Here is a 19,160-nt window from a genome sequence, read left to right as displayed (position 1 = left end):
TGAATGGGGCAAAGTCCAACTGGCGGCCGGTCACTAGCAGTGTTCCCCAGGGCTCAGTTCTGGGGCCGGTGCTGTTCAATATCTTTCTAGATGATCTAGACGTAGGGATTGAGTGCACCCTCAGCAAATTTGCAGATGACACCAAGCTGGGTGGGAGTGTCGATCTGCTGGAGGGTAGGAAGGCCCTACAGAGGGATCTGGACAGGTTAGATAGATGGGCTGAGACCAACGGCATGAGGTTCAACAAGAACAAGTGCCGGGTCTTACACTTTGGCCACAACAACCCCATGCAGCGCTACAGGCTGGGGGAAGAGTGGTCAGAAAGCGGCCCGGTGGAAAGAGACCTGGGGGTGCTGATCGACAGCCAGCTAAACATGAGCCAGCAGTGTGCCCAGGTGGCCAAGAAGGCCAATGGCATCCTGGCCTCTATTAGGAATGGTGTAGCCAGCCGGTCTAGGGAAGTGATCATCCCTCTCTACTTGGCACTGGTGAGGCCGCATCTTGGGTACTGTGTTCAGTTCTGGGCCCCGCACTTCAAGAAAGATGTTGAGGTGTTGGAGCGAGTCCAGAGGAGGGCGACCAAGCTGGTGAAGGGTCTGGAGGGTCTGTCCTACGAGGAATGGCTGAGGGAGCTGGGGTTGTTTAGCCTGGAGAAGAGGAGGCTCCGAGGTGACCTTATTGCAGTCTACAACTACCTGAAGGGAGGTTGTAGTGAAGTGGGAGTTGGCCTCTTCTCCCGGGCAACTAGCGATAGGACAAGAGGACACAGCCTCAAGCTTCGCCAGGGGAGGTTCAGGTTGGACATTAGGAAGAATTTCTTCTCAGAAAGGGTCATTAGACATTGGAACGGGCTGCCCAGGGAGGTGGTGGAGTCACCATCTCTGGATGTGTTTAAGAAAAGACTGGCCATGGCACTTAGTGCCATGGTCTAGTTGACAGGGTGGTGTCAGGGCAACGGTTGGACTCGATGATCCCTGAGGTCTCTTCCAACCTGTTTGATTCTGTGATTCTGTGATCTAGCCAGTTAGCCTTTTCTTATGTTGGTTGAAAGAAGGATGCTATTGTATCTGAGCAAAACTACATTAAGATACGTAGTTTAGTAGAGTTTCTCATGAGTGCAGGAAAGAGCGGACACAGGTTAGGAGGCTGGACATAATTTCTAGGTGGCTTTGTTCCATGATTAGTATACTTTATAATAATCTTGGGTGAGATCAAGCCATATTCAGAGCAAGGAAATTGCATTGTTCATTATGTCTGTAAGGAAGCTGATCTTAGGGGTTAGCCAGGCTGGAAAGCAAATGGTATGTGAAGAGGCCTGTGCAAGAATTTATGCTATTAATAAAGTAATGGGGCTCAAACAGGACTGAGGGAAGTAGCTTTTGAGATGAAAAGGAAGGGTTACACTTGTGCAGTGTTGCAGTGTCTTGAGCTGGGGACTGGGCTTCCTGGCGCAGCCCCGTCTCCCTATTTTGTACAAGCCTCAAACCCAGAGGCATGCCAAGTGAGGTGTGCTGGAAAGTGTAGCTGGGACAGACCCTGCCTTGGTCTCGCCTTGGCCCAACCTGGGCAAGGGGAGAAAGGCGCCTGCAGATCTACGGCTCTGCAAGGTGCAACACAAGCCCCCACCCTGACTTCTTGTGGACAGCAGTGCCATCCCCGCTCTGCAATTCCCCACCTTCTCTTGGTGCTGATGTTCAGGGCAGCATCCTTTCCTCTCCCCAAGTGCATCTTCCTGCATTGCTGTTTGTTATGACCACAAAAAAGAGATGATATCATAGTGCTGCTGCTTCTGTTCACGTAAACATTCCTCCACCAGTCACTCCATTGGCCATTTGTCAAAAAACAAAGCAAGAACTACAAATACAACGTAACAGTTTAAAAAAACCAAACTTTATTATTAATAAAATAATTTTGCATTATGTACAAATAGTGCAATTATTATAAACTTGGAAGATTTTAATTATCTGAAGCACATTAGTACCTGGTTTCCTCAGCTTGCACTGCGCTAGGCACTTCAGAAACACAGTTCACATCCCTCATGTGTTCTGACCTAAACTTACAGCCAGTTCTAAATGCTGCATCTACCAGAAATACTTCGCAAACAGCAAGTACTTGGTACAGCAAAATCAAACCATAACAAAGCCATTCCTGAAGCGTACGTGCTTTTTCTCATTTGGACCGACACAACGCTCCTGTGGAACAGGCTTGCTTTGTTGCACCTTCTGAGTGCTAGTGGAGGTGTGAATTGAAGAGCAAGTGAAGGCACATACCCCTTCTTGATTTGCTTTACTTTTTCCAGGCAGTTTTGTGTGAAACAGTTAATTTCATAAAGCCTTACATAACTGCATAATGAAGAGGCAAGGAAGACAATGTAATCTTTGTGCTGAAATCCTTTACATCAGTGTTTTCTTAATCTCTCTAAAAGTACTCATTATGTTTTGGACCCACCGATTATTGTAAAGCTCAGCTTGCTTCTCCCAACAAATTGGCAGCAACTTGGGTACCTTAAGGGAGGAGAGTTAAGCAGTTCCATTTACTGGCCAGTAAATCAGCTAGAAAAAGCTAACGATCTTTAATTGCCAACATCAGAAGTGTAAGAGCTGGCTGTAGTTATTAGCAGTGTAAATATGCGTTCCCCCTGTCCTGGATAAATTGCACTGTTTTCACCGGCGACGGTCCCCTGGATAGTGTAAACTCTCCTTTACCTTATTTGAACCCTCTTTGAAACTTCTCAGTGATCACAATATGTAGCTTGGAAACAATACTGTCATTCAAACAAAAAGGATCTACAATAGTATCATAATGTGGTACTAATTTTTTTGGTGGAGTACCACTGAGAAGCTCTGAGGAGTACTCTGTTCACGTGATGGATATTAATGGCTGTAAGCAGATCATTAATTATACAGCACGTGCTCTGTCCATCTTCATTTTTATCCTACGTGGTATGCACGTGAAGTGAGTTCCCACATTGTAGTTGCTTCCCTAGAGTTTTCCTCTGTGAATGTCAACCACTTTATGTTATCTTGATTTCTCTACCTGATCTGTTTTGGGGGAAGAGAGTCACATACAACCCACCTGTACTTTCAGGGATCCCAACAGTATTAGCTGTCCAACTGTCTCTGAAAAAAACACATGGGAGTCATCCCTAACATGGTGTTATATTTACACTTCTGTGCTGTGCATTCCAGAAGCTAATACTCTGGATAATTTCTGCTTACAGATCTCAAGCAAGAAGGTGAACAGTCAATGCAGAAACTGATTTCTAGGTTTGGCAGTCTCACCAGTTTGCACTGTGGCACCGGGCAAGTCACTTGTCCTCTCTGTTGCTTTCTCTCTCTGTGCAACGGGGAGGATAATACCTATTATGGAAGGAGGTTCTTAATAGCATTTGTAAAGTGCTTTGAAGATGAGAAATGCTGTTCAAGTGCTCATAAATTATGCTGCATTCATTGCAAGGTGATTAGATGCCTGATTCAAATTTGTTCACCTCATTTCAGGGTTGTTAAAAAAATAATCAGATATACTGAAAAGAAATGCTATTACAGCCTTTCACTAGAAGAAACACAAGTACAGCCAACTTAACTAGAAAACAAGAAATATCTATGGGACAAAAACCAGAGGTGTCTGTATGCAGTCCCTAATATATGGAAAACGATAAAAATAAATGTGCAATATGGGCTCTGCAAAATGTAGGCATGGCCTAACTTCACACCCTGCAAGGTGGAAATTTTCTAAGTATGATGGTTCTGTGTGAAAATTCATTCTAAGAACCAAGTCACAGGCAAGATCCACACATCATACATTAAACTTGCACAAACACTCTGCTAATTGCAGAGCAGTAAGTCTTCTTACAGCAGGTGCAAGTACTGCCTCCAGTTTGGTTGCTTTCTGAAACAAGTACCTTTTAGTTTAGTAATTTTAGACAGGTTTGAGGGCTTCACCATTAAGACAGGGCTTTTAAGATGCACACAGCGGACGCCATCCTCAGCTGGCATGAGCTCCACTGGCTTCAGCAGAATTGCCAGCACCCTCTGAGTTGATAACCTTATCTCTGTCACCCCACTTAGAATGATACAAGATGTATCACAACCCACATTCTCAAACTTGAGAGAAGGTAAGTGGAAAGAGAGTATCATCCTACCTTATTTTTTTCTTCATGCTGAAAGCAGCATTAAAAATCTCCATTGCCAGCCTATTTGCATAGTTAAGTATATGAGCCAGCTGTATTCAAGTGCTAAAAAGAGACTGGATAAAGAGTGCTACCAAGTTAGTGCTCATAGCTGCAGGGCCACTTTGAGATTGCATCTGCAACTGTTGTGTTATCTCTGTGATCTCTGTATGACATAATGGTCTCTGCCACTGCATGTCAGATTAGAAAACTCAGGTAGGTTAATCCTCTGTTCAACTATCAACGCTCTCTATGCTGGACACTTCTTCAGGTACAAGCAGAGCCAAGTCCTCCCCATTCCAGCTTGTGCACAGAAGCCAGCTGTAAGACACAGATAAGACATATCTTTAGCTGAGATAGTTAAGTATAGCAAGCTGATTCAGCACCAACAAACACACTCCATAGCCCTGTTACAGCCATCCTCTGTGGCACAAAGCTGTTGACATATCTTGGTAAACAAAAGCAATGACAGTACTTGCCCTTATTACACAAGTTAGACAATATCATTACTGCTGTCTTTGATAAGTACTAAACTACTCGGCCTGATCTATTACAGACTGGAACAACTACCCTTTCTGCTCTTAAATAGTAACACTGCATGAGACTCTTAAAAGAAAGGTTTTGGAGAAAGGTTATTCAAAGGGTGGGACATCTGAGACACTAATGATAGCAGGAAAAGAAAAATAACTTCCATAAATTTACGGTGATGATGGACTACAGTCCTGATTGCAGGATGGACTAATTGATGGTATATACCTGTTGCCTTTTGCACAGAACAGAGTGCTTTCTTAACAGAAACTCTCCACCATACAGCACTGAACTAAACTGAAACTAATATTTAGTAAAACAGAAGTATTTACTGAGCCTTTGTTAACATAAATGAATTCCTCACTTTTTTATTACTTTACTGAAAAGTATTCTCCACACTCAGCACAAGACCCCTTTGCTTCAATTCCCTCAGGTTTGAGACCCATCATTACCTCAATCTTAAGTTACCATTAGTACAGCTTCTCTGAATAGACCGTGTAAAACACTGTAGTCAGGCAGGCACAGACTTGAAATTACGTGAAATGTTATAAACCTACAGCATTATCACTGCCTATTTAAAACTTAAAATGCAGTTGATCTAGAGCTAAAAGGTGACTGAGGTGAAGTCTAAACATCAGGAAAAAAGATAGAAGTCTCCAGCAAGAGTACCACCCTCTTAAGAAAAACAGCTTTTTTCCCCCTGAATATATTTAATGAAAAGTGATCCTTGTGTCATTTAGATCTATGTTCCAGCATCCTAAAAAGACATAATTTATACTGGAAATCATGTAAAGTGAACTTCATTTTTGTGAATACTCACAAATAATGACCTTTCACTGTCAGTATTACTAGATGGCCACTAGATATGATTAGATGCAAATGCTATAGAGGCATATTTTTTAAACATGTCTAGAGGTTTATTCACATAGGGCTTAAAGTTAGTGCCGATCTTTTATAGATTTTGGTGGCACTGGGTCACAAGGTACCCATCACCAACGACCGGGACAGGTAACTTTCCATTAAACTCACTGGGTTCATGTTTACAACCCTCATTAGCATCTAGAAGAGCTCAGACTGCAAAACTAAGCTCATGCCTTTCAAGTGATCTGTTACTTTTGTTCTTTGTCAAAGGCTTTCCTCAGGGACACATGTAAAGGTCTCAAACCAAGGGAAGGCACGCACATGCAGTCAAGGATATGGTGCATCCCACTAGTAGTACCTTCAGAGCAGATTCCAGGTTGGTGGAATTAGGTGACAAGTTCACAGCATGGAGCTGAAGGGAGGTAGCTGTATCAGGGCCAGACAGGGCTGATGATGGAAAAACTCCATCGAGGTGTAGGGGAGTAGGTGGTGAAGAGAGGAAAAACAGGAAACTACAGCTACCAGCAGCTGCGGAGCCAGTCCTCTCACAGACTGGTCACAAGCCTCACTGAGAGAAAGCATCCCCCATAGCCTGGGCTCCCTCTCTCCTATCCGATCCCCCCAGGGGAGATGCTGCCATGTCCCCTCATTTCATCTCTGCCCAACTCCCAGCAGCCCTCTGCACCTTCCATAGGCTTGCTAGATATAAGCAGTTTCTGAACTGGGTGGAAGCTGGAGGGAAGGCTACACATGAAATAAGCCCAGCACACTAGAAAACACTGAAGTTTGAGAACTACTGCACTAAACCATTCTGCTTCAACTCATGTCAAAACAGAAATTACTGGTAAAGCAGTCAGAAGCACCCTCCTGATCTGTACTTACCACAGGACAGCCAGTGGAATGAGACAAAGGCCTGCCGAAAAGAGGAAGCTAAAGCCTGAAAACCATGCAACAGTAGCTGCATAGAGAACGTTAAAAACTGAAAGTGCAATAGTGCCGGTCACAACTTCTAAACAGGCAATACAAGCAAACACAGCACCTGCCAAAAACAAATGGATGGATTACAAACAAACCAAGATAAAACCAAAACCATCTTAAAGTACTAAAGTTTTTAAACTTGTTTTGAAAGATCTATCTACAATATTTTAGCAAGTATGTGAGTAATAAGCACCTGAGTATCGCAAGTCTTTGCTATTAAAGTGTCTTCCATGGGGACTCCTACAAAAGAAATGTTTTTTAAATTAAAAAAGCCACAACATTTTGATCATGGAAACTATTTTTCTGTGCTACTATGCTATCATCACCATACCTACTTTCTTGAATCTGCTTAACACATGAAGTTCAAACTGTTCATCCTCACTAACCATGTTCTGCACATCTCCATCCTTTACCCCATCCAATTCTTCTCTCGATTCTCACTCTACCCTTTTATTTTAATTCCTCCCTAATCTTCACCGTTGTATGTGGAAAAGGCTCTGATCCAACAAAGACTGCTTCTTCAGCACATAACCAGCTCCTCCTCATTTTTGAAAGGTAAGAAGCAACCTTTTTTGCACTGAACTATCCACTGCAGTGGCAGTCTATCCCATCAGTGTCTTGTTGAACACATTTTCCCAAGCTGCATTCATATTCATGGGACCATAAACAAAATCACAACAGGTAAGCAGAAAAGGATGACAAGAAGTAACCTGATTCCTGCATCAAACTACTCAAGTAGCCAAAGCCCTGAATAATGCCAAGAAACTGCAGAAACAGAGGAGTATGTTAGCATAGTTAAGTACAAAGAGATCTTTGTTTTAGTGTATAAAGATATGTCTTTTAAAAACTAAACCCAAGCAACTCAGGAGAATGCTTCTAGAAAGTATATGCCCCCGAAAAGCAAAATATGGGATACTAGAGCCACATTTTGAGGACTGACATGCTCTTTTTCTGTGTTCCATAAGGAAAAAGGAATATGTCTTTTGGGACACGTTTAAGTAGCCACAGGCACCTGTGAAGCTGGATACATAGCTCAGGTTCCAAATTGTTTTCAAGTGCTTTGAAGGTTGACCACCTACTGCTTACCCTTCTAAATTATTCAGTGTGACACCGACTAAATAACAAATATACCTTTCTCTGCATGTCAAAATCTTGTGAATGTAGAAGCATTTGTGAAATCATATCTGTATAAATCTTGAGCATTCCCCTGCTTCAAGTTCCCCATGGTCTTTATTTTTAGAGCAATATCTCCTTTGAAGGCTGAAACTTGCAGTAGTTTTTAAACACAATGTTGTATATATTAAATTCTGAATCAAAAGCCATTAATACCATGACATAGCGTCATATTATATGGAACTTGAAAGAAAAGCAGTGTTAAAAATACCAACACATATCTGTTTGTGTGAAGGTAATCTTGGTGCATCTCTGTTCTGAAATACCGTACTATTCTGTTGTTTAAAAACAAATTCTACTCACCCTGTTCACCAGGGAGAACCACTTTTGACATCATGGATCGGAGAACAGGAATAGGCATAAAGCAGAGCAAAGATGGCACTCTTACTGTAAAGCAATGAATCAGTCATGAGACAATGAAGTAATAAAAATCCAGGATTTTACAAATACATTGCAAATGAATTAGTCATATACTTTTGAATGCTCAGATCCCCAAACAGTAAAAGGCAATAGAAAAGTCAAACTGGAAGTGCACTGAGACACAACTATCTGAGCATGGAGAAATTAATAAATCCAATATATATCTGTATGGCACTAAAACTAAATCATAAGCAAGTAATTCCATTCTCTCTCCACACACTTCATCTTTTAATTAAATCCTAAATCAGTCTGACCCAACCTTGTATATTTTACCTCTCTATGACCCTTTCAACAGCTATGTCCAATATCTACCAACTGCACTCACTACAGATAACATAGCAGTATTTTCATATATATTTTTGACAATGGAACAACTGATTCTGAACTCACCTAAAAACATGAGCAGGGTAGTTTTGGCAAAGGCAGCCATGATCATTCCTCCAATGTAAGAAAATATCCCAATAAAGACAATATAAATGTCTTTGAGACATTTAGAAAATAAGTAAACTCCTAAAAAACTAGTCAGAGAGACAGAAGTGAACGCAGCTGCTCCATATCCAATGTATACTTCATTCCAGCAGAGTGGCTCATCCAGTTCATAGAGTGTAAAAAGCGAACTCCCACCAACCATAGTAAACAGGTAAGTCATAAATGTAAAAAGTAACACAGTGATTAAAACTCTCTTTTTATAAGGGGCAGTTTTGAAAAGCATGTACACTCCAGAGAATGTCTCTCTTAGAAGTTCTTTACAAGATACTGGTACCTGGTGTTCAGATACACCTACTGTATCTTCCAGAAAAAATATAATATAGATAATATTAATGACATGAAGCAGAGATGCTGTCACAAATGTCCATGTAAAGCCTATTCCTCTTAGAAAGTAGCCAGATGACAGTCCTGCCAATCCAGATACAACTCCAAAAATCAAATCCACCACAGCTATTCGCGTTGTCTTCTGCTTCTCATCGTGACACACATCTGCTATAAAAGCGAAGCCTCCTCCAAGGAAAGTTGCCATACTCCCAAACAGTCCAGTAATAAATGCAACCGCAAATAGGACAGAGAGTGACAAGGAAAAATATGATATTACCGTGAGGCAAATATTAGCAATCAAAGCTCCCACTGATGGTAAAACTAAAGACCTTTTGCGTCCCTGGCGATCCCCATTAGCTACAATGACAAAGGCAACTATAAGGCTGGGAACTGCCCCAGTTAAGTCCAACTGCATATTAAAAACAGAGGCTTTTTCTTGAACTTTCTGCAAAGAGAAAACAAAAATAATTGTAAAAACTATAATACATTGTAAAAAAATATTAAAAAATATAATCTATAATAATATTACACTTATTAGCATGCAATATAATGTATAGCACAGTACATGTTTATAGATTATAAATTATATTATTATAACACATGATATATACAATTTTATAAGATTATATGACATAATAATATACTATGCTATAATAAAATACAGTACATTACTGTATGTTTATAAGAATGCATTATATTACAGTAATCACTAATACAAAGGAATTGCATATTCAAAGACTCCCCCTTTTGTAATTTTACCTTCAATATTCCTCAAACATCCCTTGTTACATTTTAAGCCAAACTTATTTCTTAAAATACAGTCTTACTACTACCCTTGACAGAAAAGTTTCAAAGGAGACAAGAGAACAATTCTTTTGAACGTGCATTTGCAAGAGCTGGTGCTTATACCATAAGTATCTCCTTCAGTACAGGGTATGGCAAAAGGACACTGGGCCTATTTTAATCTCCCAGAAATCAGTAGTAAAACAGTCTTTGATTGAGGAACACACCCCATGCTCCCTATTCACAGGGGAGAATTTTTCATCCCAAAGAATCTTACTGAGAGGGTTACAAGAAACAATTCACTGACCGGCACATTGTGCAAGTGAACAGGTTAGAATTTGCTCTGACATCCCAATGTACAATGTTAATAATAATAATAATAATAACAAAAACGTGAAACAGCATTAAAAATTATACCGACTCACAGATATGTGAATTAACTAATTTTTAAAACACTGGGAAGCTCTGAGTTCAGAAACTGTCCGAAGCAGTGACGTCTCTATAGACAGGCTACAGCAGGTATTCACATAGGGAACAGCAGCTAACGCTATGACAATAAACTGTAAACATCTATTATGTGAAAAATTTCTGAGTCGTTTTTAACAGAAGTACAAAAATGAAATGTAGCTGAAAACAACCAGTTAACATAACATGAATGGCTGTAGAAAAAAGAACTAAAAAAAAAAAAGCCAATTTTAAAAAGACAGACTATCTTGTTCTGAAGCCAGCTGCTAAATGACGCTCAGCAAGCTAATTCAGATCTTGGTTTTAATATACCGATGCAGGCTAGACAGGCAGCAGCCACAACAGCCCTTTCGAAGAGAACCACCTGATGAGACAGAACAGCAGCAGGGTAAAAGGACGTCACTTCATTTGCACAAACCCTTTATACTCTAAAAGGGAAACTTTCAGATGCAGAGAGTAAAGTCTCTCTGAAAGTCTTCCTCAAGTCTTCCGAGGTATCACGCTGACTTGGGCAGGGGTTGCACTCTTCAATCAGTAGCAGGTACAGCCATGTAAGTCTTACCAAGCCATTCTCAGCCTGTATTTAAGCCATCTATGTTCCACGTTTCAGGTGTTTCCTCTGTAGCTAACATAATACACACTGAGTAGCATTCAAAAGCTGAAAAAAACCCCTAGAATTTCCAGGAATGTACTTTGGGCAATTTGAAAAGCTGCTGAATGCTTTATAAATTTGTATTTGTATTTACAGGCAAACACCACGAGTTTCTAGTTCAATCTCTTTGTTTACAAGATACCAGGTTTTATTGTAAGAGGAAAATTCAACTGATCCTGAGGCCCTCAAGGAAAGCCCTCAAGATCCTCAGCACTCTGGAGTCTTTTACTCTCTTCCCTGACGGTGTCTGACTAGCTTAGGATACACGATGTACTGTCCACTGGCCAGCACTGTCGTCACCCTGGAAGGGTCAAAACCATGAAGACTGAACAAACCAAGATGGAAAATAATATTCTGATCTTTAACTCCTCCCCTGCTAACAAATAGAACTTTATGTAGTTACAAGCATTGCTTCTTTACTAGGATCATCAGGTTCTAAGACATGAGTAAGAAAAGAAATGCTAATACATTAGAAATTAAACTACATGTTATTATATATCATCTCAACCCACATTAACTATACAATACAAATATTATTGCCGAACCATGATGGAGTGGAGGAATAAAACAACAAAGACTTAGGTTTCATTGTTTTGGAAGTAGGTGTGCAACACAAAGAACGTGGCTACACATCCAGATACCACAAATGACCATATAACTTTGCTGACATAAAAGACTTGCTGTCTACCAACGAGAAGACTAAAAGCACAGAAAAACTCCACTTAGAGTGTAAAGCACTCAGCTGCCCACTTCATGTTTTTATAAAGTTAATGGAAAGGAATACAGAAAAATATAGGTCAAACCCGCAGCTGCTTTAAAATCAAGTAACTCTACTATAACCAATGGAACTACATACATTTGAAGAGAAAGGTCTAGTTTTATAATCTGCAAATTCACTCTGAAAAAATGCTCATGAGGGACAGAAATAGTTCTTAAAACCACAGATTTCAAAATTAAAAGAATGAAAATGAAAAAGCAATTCACTTATATAAGGACTAAATTAACAGAGAATTGCAATGCCTGAGGCTGAACAACGTACGGACATGATGAACTGACAGGCTCATATAATTTAAAAATATTACTGAGTAGCAAAGGAAAATGCATGGATTGGATAACAAATAAACTGTATGATAAATAATGTTTAATGATTAATAATATACCTCTTTCTGAGCTAAAAAAAAGGATTATCCAAGCCAGTGACTGGAATGCTTCAGCTTGTATTCAAATTACCTTTTGACTCATTTTATTATGAAATGACTGATTTCCTTCAAACTGTAAGAAATAATTAATATAAATGCTGCAAAGACTATCCATTTTGAACTATATTCTACTTTTTTGCAGGCTCCAAGTGATTTTTGTCTTCAATTTCCTTTTACATTTTGCTTTGAAATAGGTGAGATTAGTAAAAAGCTTCTCCATTCTCAGAACGGAAGGACTTCCACTAAATTAAGTATTAAGGAAGGTGTTCTTCTAAAAGTCAATGCCAAACAGGGCCTGTTGGGAACACTCCTGACTACAGCATCTGTAAACATAAGTCAGTTAGGATGCTCTTGGAAAATCCAGAACTCCTACCTTACATATTCTCAGCAAAGGGCTTGGAACTGCGTTACTGGATCTGCTCTTTTCCCCATACACAGGATTATTGCTCAGCACAGAGACTGAGTTCCACTGAAATTAACAGGTGTTTTGAGCATTTTACATTTTTATACTACAGTAACAAGTGTGGTATCAGAAATGCAGACAAGACATCCAGACAAGAGCATAACTGTTCAAAAGCTCACGCCCTGCTGGCAATCATTGAAATGGAAGGAATGGAAATTTGGCAGGAAAGGGAAACAAAGAAGTTCTATTGGCCATTATTCAAGTACCGTCTTGAAGAATTCATGTTCTCAAATATCAAGTTAATTATACTCTCTATTCTTTATGCCAAAAAAACCTGTAATGTGTGAATTCACCACATGAATCAGAGATGCTGTCTAAACTTCAGTTGAAATTAAGCACTCTGCTTCAGTGTTTTGCAAAAAAGAAATATGAAGTCTTACATCCTGAACCATAGGTGATCGCAATTTGAAAATCAGGTTGAATTTGGGGGGTTTCTAGCAAATGCAAACTGCAGAAATGTTTGTGAAATGTAGGTTTCTTGATGGGCTCTGCGACTAGAACTGTATGCACCACGTATGGTTTTCGTACAGTTGCTCCTTCCATTGACACATGCCACCGTATGACAAAATGCCCACGCAGCACCAAACAGGGAGCTCATACTAAAGGAAACACTTCAGGGGAGTAACAACATACAAGCATTACTCAGACAATACTTGGTTATTATCTCCAAATTAATTTCAATGGATGGCATACATTACCTTCCTCAGCTGATGGGTCAGCCCATAAGGCATGCTGGACTACAATTCTATCGACCTTTTTACTTTCACATTCTTTCCACTAAGACCGGCTTCTGTTACATGAGGAAGAACCTACTCCATGCTAAAAATCCCAAATGATTTTTTTCATCATCTTCAATGGAAGCATGTACCATTAAAAAATTCTTTTATATATGACAAATGAAGTAGATAAGCTCAGGTGTTCAGTCTTGTGCATACGCAGCATATCAGAGATTCAAATATGGGCTGTGAGCAAATATTTTCAAGTGCCACCTTTTCAGCAGCATAGGGGAATACCAGCTGACTGTTTCCATAACTCCATCTTCTGTGTAATTTACAGTCCAAGTCATCTACTTCTCTGACCCTAAAGTGGTTTCATGTTCCAACTAAACTGCCAGTTGTTGTTGCCAAGGTTGGTTCTTTTATATCTCTTCTGGAAATGTGCTCCCTCTGCCATCCCTGTGTTAGACACAGCAATCACGTGGCCACAGAGTGTGTCAGAGCAGTGTACTGCTTCAGAAAAAAACAACACTCAAAAAGCAACAAGCTCAAAAAAAGAGATGAGCTTTCTGTTGAATCAGTGCCCCGATCAAATCCAACTGTAACCTGTAACTGCAGAATTGCGATATACAACACATGGGGGGCAGCAAAGGGGGGAGAAGGGAAAAGAAAATGGAGTATGATCATTTCTTCTGCTGGCAGCCCATAGTTAGCTCTGCTTGAGCATAGCATTAAAACTGCACTGGAAGTGCAATGGAAGAGATTCCAACCAACAACTAGCTATCCAGCATGCTGAACTATGAAAAACGTAATTGACCATGGGATGCTGTCATCTTGACGTCTTTGTATTTCAAACAAGGCAGACTAGCACTCTAAATGGTAAATCACCAATTATTTTTGATTGTGCAAAGAACAGTTAAATTTTTTTTCACATTTTAAAATTACAAAATTTTTATTTTAATCTCCCCCGTTCTTCATTCTTGTAATTCCTCTGAAATAAATGTATTCTAAACTAGATCTTATTCCTGAAAATTACAGGACATTTGCTAAACTTTACACAGTTACAAAGACCCCTAGAAGTCACAGAGATAACTGATGGCTCATAAACACATGCACAACCGTTACTGGAAGGAGGAGCCCTCAGTGGTACCCGCTGTAATGTCGGGCCAGTGCCGATTTGGGCCAAATCTTCTCGGATAATTTTCAGCTCTCATTAAAATATGAATTTACCCCAGCATCTCCCTAGAGACAATTCTTTGACTTTAAAGCACTACAACTACCTACAGCGCAACACTGGAGCAATGAGATGGTAAAGTGACAGCAGTTCACAAAAATACTGCTTTTCTATATATAAAAGGTTAAGTAAGGTTATATAAAAGGACGTTACGTTTTTACAAGGGCAAGTAGTGACAGGACGAGGGGGAATGGTTTTAAACTGAAAGAGGGTAGATTTAGATTAGATATTAGGAAGAAATTGACTGAGGGGGTAGTGAGACACTGGCACAGGTTGCCCAGAGAAGCTGTGGATGCCCCCTCCCTGGCAGTGTTTAAGGCCAGATTGGATGGGACTTTGAGCAACCTGGTCTAGTGGAAAGGTGTCCCTAACTGTAGCAGGGGGGTGGAACTAGACGGTCTTTAAGGTTCCTTCGAACCCAAACCACTGCATGATTCTATGATATGTTGAGATGGCACCTAAGGGCTGCAAGTTTATTTACAATTGTATTTTTTTCCCCCCTCTTACCTTCTGCTTGATGTAAGTCGGGCTACTTTTATTCTGTTCACAGTAAGTGGCATTGCTATCGCTCACGAAAGTGGAGTTGTACTCGTCCTCCCAGAGCCGCCGGTAGATGAACTGCTGCGCCAGCGGGCTGGTCAGCGACGACGCGAACATGTAGATGAAAATGACGGGCTCCACGCACAGGACCCTCCTCATCGCCGCGCTTGGCGTTTAACCCTGCGCACCGCGAAACAAAACGCAATTCCTCATCGACGTGAAATGAAAACACCCGACCTGCCGCCGCGCTCCGCCCCGCCTGCTGACAGCCCCGACGGGCCCGGGAGATCCCATCAACGAGCCCCCCGCCCCCGCCCTCCGAGCGCACCTGACCCGCCGGTGCTGGCCGTGCTGCCGCCCGCTCTCCGCCGCCCCGCACCGGCCCCCGGCGGAGGTCACGCAGGGCCGCCGCTGCGTGACACCGAGAGGCGGGACGAGGGCGACAGCCGCGTCCCTCAGCGGAGGAGTGTCCCCCGCCGGTCCGGCACCACCCCCCACCCCCACCCCGCCGCGGCCACACAGAGGACGAAGCCGGGCGCCGCCATCTCGCCCCGGTGCCGGCGGCGGCTGGTCGGTGTCCGTCAGCCCCGCGCGGCCTAGCGGCCGGGGCGCTGCGGAACGAGCCTGGGCGGGCCGAGGAGGGAACCCCCGGCCCGGGGGCGCTCGGCGGTACCAGGGGAGGTTCGCCTCACCCCCCCCCGCCCCGGTGTTTGTACCCATGCCAGGGGACGCGTGGGGTTGCTGCTAGAAATGGTGTCAAATCAGCAGTTCCGCGATCCCACCCCCGAGCAGCAGCGTGCCGGGCGTTGCTGTCGCTCCGTGTTTACTGGGCCAGAGTTTGTTTGAGCCGGTTACGCAACGAGGATGTTTCTTACCCGCGGTGGCTCCGGCCTTGTTTGACTCCATAGCAGTGATCCCGGTGCAGGTCCCGCTGCTGGGTGGTCAGCTTCACCCGTAGGGTCAAGGGGCTGGCATGGCCCCGCTCTGGCCGAGGAGGAAGCTGTGGGTCGTTTCTTGTCTGTGCAGCTGTGTTTTCCACTCTCAGCTAACATGATTTATTTTTTATGTATATATATAGAGAGAGGTTTTATTACAGCTGCTCCCCTTCCACACACTGTCTTGGCTTGTCAGGGTGTGTAAAAGAAACATTTGTTAGCCACCAGCTGGTCTCCAGTTAGTACATCTCATTCTCGCATAGTCTGACATCACTAGTGCTGTGCGTCAGGGGAAAGGCACGGTGGACGGTCTCTCTGTTGGCACAGCTGCTGTGGCACACGCTTCGGCTTGGCAAGGAAGGTCATGCTGGTGCAGATCCACAGTTGTGCCGTTTAGGTAAGACCTCTGCCCACCTTGATGTATACAATGGAGGGAGCACACCCTGGCATTGGAGCTGTAAAACTTCAGGATGTGTTTTGTTCTACAAGCTACAGAAGGCTTGTGTGCTCACTGGTGATGGCTTCTTGTTGGGTCACAGATACTGGTTTCTCTCTGCTTTGAGGTGGGGTGCTCTGGGACAGACACCACAGTACTGCTGCTCTCTTCTTTCTGTTTGGTGAACTGTTAATTTAAGACACTGAGTAATGATTCTGGCCTCCTCACAGGTGTGGTACAACAAGGAGAGGTGATATAGTTGGAGAGTCTCAAAGGACCTCCTTTCAGTCTTAAATATCATTTTTCAATTACAAATATTGCAAAAAGTATATCAAAACTTCAAAGGTTCCCTGATGTATTTTTTTCTCTTAAAACAAGAAGTGCAGTTTAATAACTTCATGAATATTCAGTTCCTTCAGAAACTGATTTGAAGCCAGATCAACTGTAACATGGGTCATATGATCTCAAATAAAACTTTAATTTGTTTCACTGGCATGTGACATGTCAGTCCCAAATTTAGGGACAACACTGGCCGGTCATGTGTCTCTTAGCACAGGATCAACCCAATGTACAAGCTCAGTGACCTTGATCATTTTCTTCAGATGGTGAGCTTGTTTGGTCTGGCATACAGGCCTGCTCACAGAGACACACAGACAGACGGACAGTGATTCAAAAAAAGTGTGACTCTGGCCTGAGATCAACTGCAGAGAGTATTGTCCTCCTCGACCTATCCAGGTCCAAAGTCTGATTCATTCTGTGACAGTATTTTGTTTGTCACAAGGTAAAGCAAAAACGATCATGTGAGGGTTACACGCAAATGGGCTGTGAGACAAGAGGGGCTGTTCAGGTCACTCAGCAGTTGACATTTTTTTGGATGTGGTGAAGAAGGGACTTTAAGCCTGTGAGAACTTTCTGTTGTTCCACAGAGGGATATTGTCCAGACCCCCATTATGTTTCTTGCTAGGTCCAACTGTGCTGAAGAGCGTGTTGCTCATGAACACAAGTGTCTGAGTACAGCCCAGATTGCTGGGCAAAACTTGTTTCAGCTAGCAGTCCCTTCAGGACAGCCTTCCCAGTGCCAAAGAGCGGAGCTCTGGCTCTGCACTCTGGAGAGGTCCTCTGCTTCTGTCCTTCCTGTCTCCAGTGTTTAAGTTTGGGCTTGGGTTTGCAGATCCAAGTGGCTCCAGCAGTGTTGTGGCCTCACCAATGCTGAAGGCAAGGCTGCAGCGTGAGCTGGGCACCTCTAAGCTCCCGATTGTCTTTGCCCAGCAGCTTGCCTATGAGTATCTTCTAGTGCTGACAGGTAACATGTACCCCCCATGCAGGTGCACTGGAACAGACTTGGCCCTCCCTTGTTCCCAGTCCCCCCCTGCAAAGGGAACTAAAAGCAATAAATGTGATTGAACTTTTAAGATCAGGCTTAGCCAGGTGATGCTTATCCTTCAAAGTTGAGCATTTCCAAATGACAGAATACATTGCAAACTAACTTCCTCTCTCCCCTATTGCCAATATTTGCATTGGCCCAAATTTGAGTGACATGCTGGTGAACAGACTTGACAAAGGTCACAGGCATGTGGTGGCTGCAGCTTTGCAGTTTGTGTTGTTTGTTTACTGACATCCTCAATGTGTCAAGAATTGAAGGAGCGCATGTATTCATTGTGGAGATTGGGGTTTCTGGAAGCACTTGCTAGGCTTTCCGTCAAAAAAAAATCTTAAAAAACAAGCAGATTACTGATCTTTGAAGGTGGTATGTTATTTGTGTGTCAGGGCATGGAAAAAAGGAGACATGTAATGAAGTTCAAAGTGCAGAACATTAGGAGACTTCTGAGAGATCCCACCAGCACTAGTCAAAGGGCAAAGACATTATGTTACCTTCAGCAATAGAAGTCTTCAAACAAAGCTTCCTGCACTTCAAGGAATTGTGCGTGATTTATGTGGCAAGATCTTGGCATTCAATAGTTGCTACGATTGCATTCTCAGACAACTTTGGTGCTGAAAAAAAAAGCAGTTTTTAATTTTATGAATATATATATAAATCATTAATACTATAAACATTTTTTTCTAGCAAATTCTTTTGATGAAGATGAAGTTGGAGGCATTTTGGATATCTGGATTTCTTTTATCACATTGCTGAAAAAATTAGTAGTGCTTTAATAAATAGTATTGCTCTGTAAAATGCGATTTTAATTGCCTTCTAAGAAGTTAATTACTTTTTGAAATTGAGGTGACTTTAATTTTCAATGTTAACAATCTAATGAGATCATGGAGAACCTTCGCCCTCTACAAATCATTTGTGGATTACAGAGTGATGGTAAGAAGTACCGTATCTTCTTATATTCAACTCATGTTTTCAAGGCTATCATGATAACAATGGTTAACAGAAATCTAAAAAAGAAACCTAAAGAGGGAAGAGAGAAGCACACTTTCTGCAGAGAGCCGATTTTATACAAAATGTGGTTCTGCAGAAACCTTGCATACCCTACGTCTTGCCCACGAGCATGGCAAACGGAGATACATGAAGGAAGTTCTCCAAATAATATCGCGGGGGAAAGGAGAAGAGAATAAGCTGCATAATTCTGCAGAGGCATGCCTGGGTTTAGATGTAACTGTTTTGTTTTCATTATAACTGAGTTGATTGCTGAAGCTTGAGTGCAAGCTCTGACAACAAACAGTAGTAATGATTTAAATGTGAGATGGAAAGAAAACACGATTAAGGAAAATTTGTGCAACAAATCCAACCACACAGTTCTGAAGAGACAAGGAGAGACCATCATGCAACCCAGAGAAGACCGGTGC

General features: G+C 42.1%; 1 protein-coding gene across 3 annotated transcripts; it reads right to left on the bottom strand.

Moving 5' to 3' along the window:
• Window positions 1-1,936: 1,936 nt before the first annotated feature.
• Window positions 1,937-16,038, bottom strand: SLC46A3 (solute carrier family 46 member 3). 3 transcript variants are annotated; one of them, XM_068421638.1, is made up of 6 exons: window positions 15,869-16,038; window positions 14,961-15,173; window positions 8,519-9,386; window positions 8,012-8,095; window positions 6,440-6,596; window positions 1,937-4,489 (listed from the first exon to the last, which is right to left on the bottom strand). In XM_068421638.1, exons 2-6 carry the CDS (start codon window positions 15,150-15,152, stop codon window positions 4,402-4,404), a joined length of 1,389 nt encoding a protein of 462 aa, XP_068277739.1. In that variant the 5' UTR covers window positions 15,153-15,173; window positions 15,869-16,038; the 3' UTR covers window positions 1,937-4,401. The 3 variants fall into 3 exon arrangements, with proteins under 3 accessions (XP_068277739.1, XP_068277747.1, XP_068277753.1); XM_068421646.1 differs by lacking the exon at window positions 15,869-16,038 and adding an exon at window positions 15,322-15,428; XM_068421652.1 differs by lacking the exon at window positions 1,937-4,489 and having other exon boundaries at window positions 6,523-6,775.
• Window positions 16,039-19,160: the final 3,122 nt, after the last annotated feature.

This window comes from Nyctibius grandis, chromosome 2 (genome assembly GCF_013368605.1).
Source record: "Nyctibius grandis isolate bNycGra1 chromosome 2, bNycGra1.pri, whole genome shotgun sequence".
Lineage (NCBI taxonomy): Eukaryota > Metazoa > Chordata > Aves > Nyctibiiformes > Nyctibiidae > Nyctibius > Nyctibius grandis.
The sequence above is the reverse complement of the archived record's forward strand: the minus strand, read 5'-3'. Positions and strand labels throughout refer to the sequence as shown.